The sequence below is a fragment of the Lepus europaeus genome, chromosome 15 (assembly GCF_033115175.1).
Source record: "Lepus europaeus isolate LE1 chromosome 15, mLepTim1.pri, whole genome shotgun sequence".
Lineage (NCBI taxonomy): Eukaryota > Metazoa > Chordata > Mammalia > Lagomorpha > Leporidae > Lepus > Lepus europaeus.
This window is the reverse complement of record NC_084841.1, coordinates 28,357,106-28,370,589: the sequence shown is the minus strand read 5'-3', so window position 1 is coordinate 28,370,589 and position 13,484 is coordinate 28,357,106. Positions and strand designations below refer to the sequence as shown.

The window sequence follows — 13,484 nt, the reverse complement described above, 5'->3', positions numbered from 1 at the left end:
CATGAACTAATTACCCCCTGGAGCTTCCAGCAAAAGAATTCAGATCTCACTGTCAGTCTATGGACATATTATTCTTTCTGTGTCTCAGCCAGCTCCGTGACTGCCTTGCAGCACACGTTAATGTTTTGCTTCATTACCAAGGCACTGACCTGTCTTGACTTCAAATCGTACTACTGGAAGGTCATAGTGCCTTGTGGTGCCATTGGCTTGATCTTACATGCACGTCATCAGTTATTCAGCAAGTGTCTTCTGGTTTCATACATTAGAAGTCTTTGAAGCAACTGAATTCCAAATGGCTCCTTCCACTGTCCAAGGGAAGAGTGTGCCATCACCTCCCCACATTTCACAGTTGCATTTTCCTTTCCTTGAAGCCCCTCAGAGCTTGCCACCGTTGCTGTACCCTGGTCTGGCTGCTACCACTACCCTCAGAGTGTAATTTGAGCTACCCTGTTCATACCTTCCATATTGTCTGCCTGTTGCTCTTTTCTTTTAACTCTTCTATCTTCCCCAGTCCGACCCTTTTATTCTTCATTTCCTAAAGAGCCATTTGACATATAAGCAATACGGCTTATGGGTGTATTCCTTCTGGTCCTGGACTATCAGGTTTTTGGCCCACATTTTGGCTAAATGCTTCCTGTTCAGGAGCTGTTGTTAAATCCCCTTCCTCCAATCCCATCCCCTCCCTGCCTCTCTCAGTAGTTTGTGCTATGCCTGTTGTTCCTGGTGACATGACTGAAATATAGCCCATGAATAACTCAGGAATAACTGAATCTTATTCTGTCACCCTCAATGTAGCAAAGAAATCTTTTGTAGCAAACTATTTGCTATAAAAAAGTCACTAGAGACATAAAATCATAACCCATTTCCTTTGAAATGGCATAATATGTTATTAAGGAAATTTTGATATAGATAAAATAAATGTGGCTAAGGGATGAAAGGTCAAAGAAGGACAGAACAATAAACACTGATGTTTTTCATTATCAAGATAGTTTACAACAAATAAGCAACACAAAAACATCTGCAGCTTTTTCTGCAAAGAATACTTCAGACTGCTACATCAGCAGAAAAGAAAACAATGAGAGATCTAACAAATGACAAATGCAGTGAAGGGCAAATTTGCAGAAAAATCTAAAAAGAGAAGAAAAGGAAAGAACACAAGAAGGAAATGAGAAAAGGAAAGAAAAGGTGTTTATGCTAGTAATGTGGATGTTAAAAGGTATAAAATGAAGAGACACATAGAAAGCCAAAGAGAGAGAAGAAGGTGAGGAGCAGAAATAGTGACAAAGAAACAAAAAGCTTTCATTCCTCTCCTCCCCGATTTATCATGATTTTTTTTCCCTATATTTAAAAAATCTTATTAAATGTTCAGTTCTCAAAATTGCAACAAATGTTTCTTAATTATTAAAAACCTCCCATCCCTATCCCACCCTTCCTAACACCTCTCTCCACACTAGGTACTGTCTGAGCAACATCCAGCTCCCCAAAGTGCACCGAAGGTGGGGGAGACAGGAGGTCCTGAGAGGACAAGGCACACTAGGCCACTTCCCATCCCACAGAGTCCCCATAGCTCAGGGACCCTGGGGAAAGAATGGAAACAGAGAACACACACACCACAGGAAGGGCACTGCAGAAGATGTTTTACAATTTACGCCCATTTTAGGTGCCCGCCAACTCCACGAGGACAGACCAAACCACACAAAGGCGGCCCTCTGCTGGGGCCTCATCTCAGAAACCACTGGGGAGCCCACACAGCTTCTCAGGTCCAGCTTCCCAGCTGCTGTCACATTTGTCATCTTTGTCTTCACAGGCAAAGCCCAGCAGGGGCCTTTCGGGGTGCCAGGCTACAGTGAATGTTGGGGAGTCACATTACACGTCCCATAGGTTCTTTCCTGTCTCTACTGCAGCAATGTCAATAAAATGATCTTCCCATGCTGACACCAGCATTTCTCCATCATGGATAAAACTGAGGGTCCTCACAGGCCAACCCAGCCTGGAAGAGGACCAGACACACACAAACATCCACATTCCAGAGGCTGACTAAAGTGTCTCCACTTCCTGTAGCAAAGTATTTCCCCAACAGGCCAAATTTGACCCAGATGCTAGCTGCAAGGATATGCATCACTATGCTTTTCTTTCTACTAACCACCGCTGAATACTGGGACTAAGTGCATGACAGGCTGTCCCTGTAAGTTAATTTGCACTCACAACTGAAATTTCCTGCGGAGAAGAAGTGGTAAGCTGACTGCAGGGCAATGAGCTGTGAGTGACTATAAAAGGGAGATGGACCACGGGAACCCAGTGACAATCTTCACCATGAGTCCAAAATGATTGACATTTGGGATTGAGGTTATTCAGCCATAATGCAACTCTGCCTCCAATATTGCAAGCCACTTGTCTGGTCTCTATTACTAAAGTTTTATTTTGCTAAAATCTTTTCTGTGAGCACTTGTAATCCATCCGTGTTAGGTCGAGACAGCAGGTGAAGTGGTCTATGTGCTTCTTCATTAAAATGACCCTCGGCCAGCTGGAGAAAGCACACAAAGCCATCCGCATTCCAAAATGGAAATGAGCAGACCACAGGCTCCAGAGAAAGGTCCTCTCTTTGCTTGCTGATTTGCAAGCCACTTGGCCCTGGGCAACTATATAGCCAGAGTTTTTCTTCTGTAAACAAAGAAGAGTGATGTTTGCTTAAGGGTTAAATGAGATATTCCAGGTAAAGTGCTTAGCATGATGCCTGGTCTGTACTCCATGCCCAGCAATGACTTTCACTGCTAGTACTACCATCTTCTAATTTATGAGAACAGGGTCTATTCATTCTACAAGTTGTGAATTCAGTAACAGTGCCTCGGTGACTACGGTACAAACATCCTTGTTTCAAAGCTAATTCAGTCTTCAGAAACCAATATTTGGATTGTCTTCAAATGCATAGACAGGCACAAGTTAGGACCAGGTAGGATATAATACCCCCTGCCAGTAAGGGTAAGAGCTGCTAATCAAACACAATTGATTTCTTTGATAATGTATTTCAATGTCTACATTCATTAGGTAAATAAAATCTAGGCAGCTCCAAGGCAGCTCTGGGCAGGCTTTACTGCCAGATGGACAAATTTTTAGATTTCAGAGACTTTTGGATTTGCAGTTGGTAACTAAGTGTATATTACCCTTGCCATTCTATGTTCCAGTGGCCTTGGCCCTCCTTTGCTAGAGGAGCAAAGACCTGGCCTGCATTGCCAAATACATTTAAAAGTCAAGTAGATTCACCCTCATTTGAAAGAGAGAAAAGCAGTGACTGGTGACTTGGAACTAGCCTAGACCTGAGAGGCCATGGTGTTCCCAGGAGCTGACCAGGCACTCACAGCTAGGCCTTGGCATTCTTCTGGAGAACATAATCAATTTCACAGCACAATAACATCAGACAAGGCTACTCTGTGACCCTGATGAATCAGGACAGAAACAAATCCCTCTGAAATCATGTCTGAGCTCACACAAAAACAATACTGTCCGAAGCACAAAAATGACCGATTATCCCCCTAGTCTGGCTAAAATGAGTGACTGCTATTTTTTGTTGTTGTTGTTACCAATCAGATTTATTTGCCTTGCTTTATTTTCCCCAGTACAGATATGATTTATTAAGATACTTTGCCTATGCTTCCTGACAGCAGTCTATTCAGAGCAAAGCACGGCTCCCTGGGGCCTCCACCATCTAACACAAACCCAGATCCTCTCCATACTCTCTTAATGAGGTGCCCCACAGTCCCCAAGGTATGGTGTCTGTCTTGTTGCAGCAACTCAATACACAACTCTGTTCAGCTAAGGACGAGTCCTGTGGTCTCTGGATAGGCAACATTGCAATTTTTGTCCTTTGATATATGAACAGAGGATGGTCAACCATTATAGTTTTCTCCATTGAAAGCTCTGTCATAATTCTTAAGATGTACTAACTAAACATTAAATTTCAATTGCTATATTATAATCTTTAATTGTGAAAATGCAGATTGTGATTCTTCTCGTGAACCTTCACATCTTAATTCTTTGGTTTTGATTTACACAATGGCTTTCTGCTGCGAGATTTATTCCATCAATTTCTAGTCAAGGGGAGCCAAGTTCTAATCAAGGAAAACAATACAGTGCTAGACAGAAAATACCAGCATCTATTGATTTATATAGAAGTAATGTATTTTCTTTTCTTTTTTTAAGAAACTTAATTAACTTTATTTTTTTATTTAGTAAATATAAATTTACAAAGTACAGTTTATAGATTACAATGGCTTCCCCCCCATAACTTCCCTCCCACTCGCACCCCTCCCATCTCCCACTCCCTCTCCCATTTCATTCACATCAAGATTCATTTTAATGAACTTTTCTTGAATTACCCTTGTAATAATCAACCTCATTCAGAATACTGATAAGATCTAATAATAGAAGTATTCACAAATGTCATGGTTTGAGCTTTTGGTAGTAGAATATTAAAAAATACTATTGAACAGTGTGGCTTTCCTAAGTACTGTGGGGAGGGGGATAAGAACAGACTCTAATCTTATCCAATCTATCATTGCAATCTAGATAAGATATGTGTGGGTCAGAAAGTAAAACACATAAAATATTAGCTTAATTTTAGGAATCTCTAGCTAATATACAATTTCTGATTGGCACCAGGCAATCTGATGCATTAATGTCCTCTTCTCTTGAGTGTACTGGATCACCAAGGGGTTGTACCATGTTCATTTGTATACATTATTCTAATCTCTCTCTCTCTCCCCCATGATAAATCAGTACCCTGGCTTATACAATCTTCAGAATGCAATTTTAATTAGAAAACAATTCTTAACAACTTGCTTATAATAAAACAGAGCAGAAATGACAAAGCTGAGGGTCAATGTATCCAAAGTGACGCTCTCAAGATGAAAAATTCTACGAAGCACAGCCTAAAACAACCTTTGCTCTTGCTTCACGCATATAATCTCATGTAATAAGTCACTATCCACTAAGTTCCTATTTGTGGCAGGTCCCATACAAGGCAATATTTTCAAATGAGAAAAAGAAAAAAATGCTGAAATAATGCTAATTGTGCAACCAATAGATGTTAGGCAGTGTGATAGACGTTTCCCATTTACAGTCTCATTTGATGTCCTCTCAAGTATAGGGCAATTATTATTCTTATTTTACTGCATATAAAACCTGAGGACTAAAGACTATTAATCATACTTTGTATACTACAAACCAAGACTAAGAAATGTGTGATTTTTCTGAACAGTTTTCTTTTTATTATTGTTGACAATAATGTCAATGGGTATAGAAATAATTAAAATATGCATACTAAACTATTTACAATTTTAGATGAATTCACATCTAGAATTCACATCTAGAATTTAAAGAATATGGACTCTTACATCTATGATTACAAAAAATTACTGGTATTGTACATAAAATTTGGCTCATTTATGGAGACTGTTGCATTCTGAAGGTGCTTTCCTCTTATGGTATGTTCTTAAGAATTTTATGAAATACAGGTGATGTTTGTTCTTGAAAAAAATCAAGAGTTCTTAAAAGCATTATACAGCAATATTTTAATAGTATTTTATTTTGCTCTTTTCATCATAACAATAATTTTTAGAACTTCAGATGTAATTTTGTGTTGAGCTACTCCTCATATTCCGAGACTTTTCATATATACACACACACACACACATAAACACACACTACTCTACTACTCTCCAGAAGAAATTATCTAGTTATGTATCATTAACTGAAGATCATTAGCTTTGGTTGCATTGTCTGGAATCTTTCCATGTTGAGACAAATCAAGTCTCCAATGACTCCCAAGGTGAAAGAAGGCTGTCCTCAGTTGAAATCATTGGAATACATTTTCTCTACTGTAGATAGCCAGGGATCCCAGGCACTACAAAATTAAATATAATATGCCTTCTTCAAATCAGCATCTGCTTTTCAAAAATAATCCAAAACTTGAGTGGCTTCAGCTGCCTCTCTAACAGGAGCCATTAGTCAGCCTCATGAAGACATCAAATGCACTTACTTGATATAACATTCTGTTTCTTTGCTCCAGCAAGTACTGTGTGGACAGACCAGTTCTAAACAAACACTAATAAATCCACCTTTGCCAATTACCTAGGAATTAGGTTATGCCGTGTGAAGTTATAACATGCTTAGGCGGTTGAGTCACTGCACTTCTTGTGGATTCAAACTAAACAATATTTATTTTATAAAACCCAAATAAATACATTTGGGAGAGTTACTTAAAACTCTATATACATAACCCCTAAGTATAAACTCTATATACATATAACAATACACAATACCATGCCTAAAATCACAAGTAAATGTTCTAGTTTTATATTTTTATATTCTAGCACTGCAACCTACTAGCTGTGTGATCCTGAACAAATTATCAAGCTCTGTAAGCCTCACTTACTCATCTGACTATCTATAACAATGACTCTTAGGATTGTTTTCAGGATTGAACAAGAAAACCTATGTAAAGTGTTCAGTGCAGTTATGGTATAAATATATAAATCCTCAGTAAGGAGTACCCTTTCCTTCTATACTGCTTTTATTTTTATAAGCCACAGGGTAAAACATGAGATTTAGCATTTACTATGCCCCAAATTCTATTATAAACATTTGATTGATGAGGTAACATTATCACTGCAATCTTTAAGCGTGATGAAATTCAAATAAGTAACTTGTCCAAGGTCACCAGCTAATAAGTGGCAGATCAGATTTCAACCCAGGCAATCTGGCCTTCCAGTTCTTGCTCTTACATAACCATGACCCAGAAAATGACAAAGAACTTTACCTCAAGGTTGCACCCACTTAGTCTTCCTGTGAGAATTTCTGTGAACCATCCAAAGCCTTCCTTCATACACCATGGAACTGCTTATCTAACAATGAGCCACTAGCAGCGGGCAGTGTGTTTCCACAGCTGTACAGACCCTATCTTGTCCCTTTTGAAACACCAGTGAATGTGTTTCTGAAGAGTCTTTTACAAGGTGGAATTTGTTTCCTCAAAGACTGTAGCAGCTGGGATCAAGAGACGCAGATGTATTGCTAGTGAAGGGAATGTGGACTACTGCACTGGATGGAGCCTCTCGGCTGCCAGCTTGCAGACTAAACTTCAGGAAGGCAAGCGATGGGAACTTTCCATTCACGGCTTATGTTACTAAAATTCTTAATCAAAACCTTCCTTCTCATCTCAAACCAAAATTCTCCAAACTGAATACAAGAATAATGGCACCTACTAAGTTTGTGTTTATTTTTAATTTTATTAACTTTTTCCCCAAAGTGTTTCAATCTGCAATAGAGTCCTGGATACTTGAACAAAAGGGTGCTTTTTACAAACAAATAAACAAACCAAATTAAATTAAGCAATCTATAGCTGTTATTCCTCTGAACGAGTAGAAATTTAGGACATGATGCTGCATTTTGGCCCCTATGCAGAGAGAAGAACAAGAAATGATAAATGCTGCCCTGAGATGAGTGTCATATTTTAGGAGAGAAACAGGCCCAATGGGAGGATCAGAGAACCTTGGGAAAGAATTTGTTGCTGCTCATAAGGAGTGGCAGAGGGGCATTTGGACCAACAAACAGTCCCCAGTTAATGGCTTAACAAATGCAGGTGGAGACGTTAAATGTTAGAGATCTCCCTTCTGAAAAATCTTTCTTCCTACACAAATAAAACTGATCTAGAAACTTCTGTGGATGACCTAGGAGCAGGAACCACGGTCCCTCTGGGAAAACACACTGAAATGGTTTGTGCAGAAAAACTTTTTTTTTTTCTTTCTAACAAAAACCATACCAACTGAAAAATGAACTCCTACTGAAGAGACAAAAAAGAGGCTGAGATGCTGGCCTGCTGTGCTAAAATTACGGTCCGGAAGAGCTGCATGGGACGGTGCCTCTGTGGGTGTGGGATTTAGAACCTTTGGAGGGTAACTTCATGATTAGGATAGAGGCTGACAGATGTCCAAGGTCACGTTTGGGCAAGAACAAACAGTGGCCAGAAATAACTGAAGTTTGTAACCCTTGAGCTTCAAGTTTTAAAATGCGTAAGGGGCACTATCGTGTACATTAACCCGTTTCACACGCGCCTACCCCTGAGGGGCAGGTTAAGAGTGCAGAGCATGGCAGGCTGGAGGAAGCACCCTGACAAACGGCACTGTGACTTGTCCAGGGGTTTCCTCCTTCCCTGACCTGGCGATGGGAGGACGGGACGACGGGAGGACGCAATGGCAGGGTCAGACCACAGCAAAACGTCCTCTCCATAGCGGCCAGGGAGCGCTCCCTAAACCCGCGGGCTGCTCGGAGCCACACAGTAGGTCAGGTTCTCTGAGGGGCTGAGTGCCCCGAGGGGTAACTCGAGAGCGGCAGAGAGGCCAAGGCCCGGCGCTGGCTGGGGTGAGCTGCAGGGAGGTCGTGGGAAGACCCGGCCGGGGTGGGGCCTGGACCCGCAGGTGCTCCACCTGTGCAGCCCGCCACCGTCCGTCAGCCCCAAGCCCCGCGACCCGAGCTCGCCCTCGGCCGTGGTCACTCACTCACGGTCCGGGACACCTTCAACTCCTGGTTGAGCCACTGGCACAGGATCTCCGACATGGTTCGGCCGGGGCCTCTGACAGCAAGCAGGTGCTAGGAACACGGCCAGGAAACGAGCCCGCTAGCCCGCGTCCTCCTGTTGCCAAGGGCAACCCGTTGTTAAGGAAGCGTAACCAGGCCGGAGCTCTGGGAAAGAGCGACGCCGAGCTCCGCGGCGGAGCACAGAAATCGTGGCTCGCCCCCTGCTGGCGAGAGGGGGGGAGAGAGAGAGAGAGAGAGAGAGAGAGAGAGAGAGAGAGAGAGAGAGAGAGAGAGAGAGAGAGAGAGAGAGAGAGAGAGGCTCCGCAGGGGGTGGGTGTAAGCGGGCAGGGGATTAGCAAAGTTAGCCTGGAACCTGGAACAGGTGAGGGAAGAGGGCGCAGGTTAGAGGCGCAGGCAGCAAGAAGCAGTATTGATGGAAGGAGAGGGTTTATTTAGTGTTTTTGCTTTTTCTGTCTTTTAAGAAATACTCTTGAAGCTCTTGTTCGAATGGCTGCAGGTTTGTCATTGATTGACAAATTGACAGTTTTAATTGCGTTATTGATGGGCTACTCTGGCATGGACGAGGTGTATCTTGTCTTTTTATCCCTAGACTTTGTATAGGGCAGATATGCTACAAGCATTCAATAATTTGTATTGGCTATGGGGCTGAACAATGCAAATAATTGATATTTCTGATGTTTTGAGAGGTGAAATTTTAATGAATTTTCTGTTGAGTTTTTCTTCCTAATTATTTTGATGTGTTTTTCATGGAGGTTCTCTTCTTGACCAAAACTGAATCAGATGCCCTTTTTTCCAGGGCTTGCCCTTGGCTTGCTGGATCTAGTTTGGGTAAGAATAGAGCTGAATTCCTTTAAAGAAAATCCCTCACCCTGGACATAAGATCAAATTCCTAACCCTCCACTGCTCCTCAGGTCTTAGCCTGTGGAGTTAATTTAGCTAGAATATCTCTCACTGGTATGTTTCCTCCTAGTCATGTTCCCCCCGCTGGCCCCACCATGCTCCTTGGCTATAAATCCTATTTTCCTTGTTGCATTCAGAATTGAGAACAATCTCACACCTGTGGCAAAACTTCACTGCACTGCAAAACCCCATGCCTTGAACAAAGGTTTTCTTAACGTCTTTGCTAAGTGTTAGAAATTTTTCCCTTAGCAATTCCTAAAAGTTTAGATGGCATAGTAGAAAAATATGTACATATTATCTATACATTTTTTATATATACAATAAATTATATATACATATAGTGGTGTGTATATGTATGTTACAAATACATGGACTTTCTCCAGCAACATACAGCAAAGTGATGATTTTTTTTAAAGCTTGGAATAGTTACTGTTAACGATCTCTTGAGATTGATCTGAAATTAATGTGGGTGTCTAGACTGTATAAAATTTTAGCACCATTTCACACTGGTGGCCTTACTTAGAAATCTGCCATCACTTGAGTTTCTTCCGTACCTCTAGTGAGTGAACATTTTCATTTTGATTTCATGGTCCTGTTTTAAGCATGGTCTGACAGTAAACCCCAAATTACTTTGCAAGAGAGCAGTCTGCCTTGCAGAGCTGTTTTACAGAGAAAACTAGCTCCGTTTCAGAAGTGGGAAGTTCAGGACACATGTGATCTAGTTCAGAGCTATTATTGTATTTGAACTTCTCCTGAAAACACATGAATCATTTCAGTTGTGGCAGGACAGCCTAAGAGCTAAACATGGGAGGCATGGGTATGATTGGAAGCCTGAGGAAGACCTATTGGCCACAGCACTGGGGCCTGATATGTTCTTTGTGTCTCATTCCAGAACTTTCCAAATTAGGATGATTAGAAGACTCTTTAAAACAAAGGGAATGTATCTCCTGAAGGGATGGATATGCATCTGAAAATGGCTTCAGACATTTCTGTTGTCACCCTGGAAGGTGTTTAATTGATTACCAGCACGACATTTGGTAAGAAGATCTAAAACTTGAATTTGTCAGTGGGTCCTGGGGGATTGAAGTCATTATTTTCCAGATTTCTGACAGATTGCCTTTGGGGACTGGCACAGATGATAGAGCCCAACTCCACAGCAAGCACTGGAAGAGAAGGAGTGGAATCACGAGTGCCAGTGCAGTTTGTTATCAAAGAGCTGTTGGCAGTGTTCATTGTTGGAATGCAGCTCCAGACAGCAGAGTCTGCCCATGTGGCATTCTGGAAAAGAAGTTTATATAAAGGCTTTAGATAAAGATATCTTTTAAAAATGTAAAAGTTTTTCATTTTACAAAACCATCGTACTTCTTTTCAGTTCCTAAAGCATCCAACTTGAAAATGATCTAATATTAAAATATTAATGAGAATATTGCACTGTGACTGGAATACATCATTTTACCATGTGCATCTCCTTGAAATTTATAATTTGGTACATTATTACAAGATGAACTCTATTGCCTTCGCATTAAAATGTCAGTCATGGTAAGGCTTCTAGCACTGCCTGTGTTTGTGTCTCCTGCTAATATATGACTCGTTTGTTCCCGTGTGTTGAATTAGTAAGGGGAAAAAAGATGATTAAAGAAATGGACAGTTTCTCATCTCTTCCTGAGTTCTTTATCATTTTTTCATGAAAAATTTTATATTTTGCCCCTGCATCCAATTGCAGCTATCACAGCAATTCTAAAACTGAACAAAATGTTTCTTTTTAAAAACATTACTTAATTTGAATTAATTAATATTAAGGCAGATTCTTTAAAATTTATCTGGTCCTGTATATGTGTCCTGCACCCATTTCTTCATTTGCCATTTCACCACTTTAGATCATTCTCTCCTTAGCTCTCCACAGGATGTATTTCAATGACTTTGCTCATTTGGCATTCATAGCTTCAACAAGCATTCATTCTAGTGGGAGTGATAAGTGCCAGGCTGTATTTCCTTGTATGTTTCCCTCCAGTTCATCCTGTGCAACTGGTCCAGTTAATATCCACAGTGTCCTGTTCTATTCCTCTGTTCCATGAATACCACTAGAGCAGTGTTTACCCCGTGTTGGTCTTAAGAATATGCATTTCCTCCAGAATTATGCCAGAATCCTGCATAAATGAAGCAGTGCTCTAGTTTGAGAATGATTTGGTCCTCAAGGTCATGCAGGTATTTAAACCCAAAAATATAAGTTAGTGGTATTAAGAGGATGAAAACTTAATTCAGTTATGGTGTTTAGAGCTCAGGTCTTTGGGAAACGATGGGTTGGATTGTGTCACTAGCTGCAGCCCTCATGATTGAGTCCTGGTGACTTTATAGAGAGAGACAGTTAGAGAAGCATGCATCCTGTCTGTTGCTGGGTGATACTCTGCCCTGCCTCAGGACGCTGACAACAGGAGTATCATTACCAGAAGCCAAAACAACGTGACTGTCCTAACTCGAAACCATCAGCCACAATAAATCTCTTTTCTTATAAAGTAACCTGCCTCAATGTCTTGTTTATTTTCTTGTTTTCTTCATAGTATTTGTTGAATTCTTTTACTAATTTAAGGGTTAACTATGCAATTAATAAGTAAACTGAAAATAGATCTTTTTAAAAATTAAGATTGGCAATGTGAGAGGGAGGAGGAAGAAGGGATGGAGCATGGGTGGGAGGGGGAGTAGGGAGGGAAGTGTCACTATGTTCCTAAGTCTGTATATAAAACAGTCATGAAACTTGTATAAATTAAATAAAAAATTTTAAAAAGATTATATGCCAGACTTTCCAGTGACTTCATAATCTCTTTCTTTTCTACATAGTAAAGTTCTAATTCCAAACATTCCATCATGAATAATGAAATTCCTGGCTAATTCCTGACTCTCCTTTCTCTCCAGTTGTACCAATGCCTACTCTGTAAGTCAAATTCTTTCTTAAATATCCTCTTGGTGACCTTTTTAAAATAGACTTTTTTCTGAATTCAAGTGGAGCAAAATGCAACAGTAAGATCTGAAATAACTGGCTACATGGGCTGTTTTTCATTTTTATGAACCCATAACTTAGAACAGTACTTGTCAAAATACACACTCAATAAATGATGTTATATATATCCTTGCATGTTGACACAACTTTTAACATATACCATTCATTTGGACATTGATATCTGATCTTGTATAGTTTTTGGTTCCTTTATGTCATGGGTTGGTTCCAATTCCTCTTCACTTAGAACAATGAGTACAAAAAAATGTGTGGACATGGTCATTGCCTCTTCCCACGTTTTGTGTCGAGTTATAACCATGATGGAATAAGGTGTATCCCACTTCCTATCCCACTGCAATCAATCTTAACACGGAAAAAATATGCAGAACCACTTTTCTCACAATGAACAGATAGTACACATTCATCTAATCTTTCTTCCTGAGGGAATTGCCTGACTATGGCTTAAGGAAGGGTACACCCAACCATTTTCTTGCTGTAATTTTTTTGGAGGGATAGGATAATGATGAAGAAAAAGGTGGATTTGGGGGGTAGGAAAAATAGAAAAGAGAATTATGTAGTGAAGGAAATACAGAAATTAGCTTAGAAGATCTCCTTGAGTCTTCAGCCAGATGCAAAGCTGCCTATGAAGAGGGGAATAAGGAGTTAATTGGAGATTCTGTAATTTGTACATTTCTAGGGATTTTTGGAGTTTCAACTAACCAGAGTGAACACACCTCAATGAACAGTCAGAATGTTCAAATAAAAAGCCGGAAAGAAAAGTTTTATTTTAAAATGTAGGACTAACAAAACAGAAAAAGACAATCTAATAAAATAAAGCTTGTTATCCAATAAATTATTTGTCAGCCAAAAGAAAAAAATCAATCTTTAAAGGAAGGCAACAGGGGGTCAGTGTTTGGTGCAGCAGTTAAAACACCACTTGGGAATTTTCAGTTAACAAATGCTGGTAAATCGATAACTACATTGTAGAGATGTTAAAGTAAAC

At 40.3% G+C, this 13,484-nt stretch overlaps 1 protein-coding gene across 1 annotated transcript in view; it reads right to left on the bottom strand.

The window, feature by feature from the left end:
* The window catches only part of SPEF2 (sperm flagellar 2), a 184,048-nt gene extending 175,435 nt beyond the window's left edge, over window positions 1-8,613 (bottom strand). Inside the window, exon 1 of the mRNA XM_062211927.1 lies at window positions 8,550-8,613. Coding sequence (XP_062067911.1) covers window positions 8,550-8,607 — 58 coding nt within the window. The 5' untranslated portion in view covers window positions 8,608-8,613. The remainder of the gene's footprint in view (window positions 1-8,549) is intronic.
* Window positions 8,614-13,484: the final 4,871 nt, after the last annotated feature.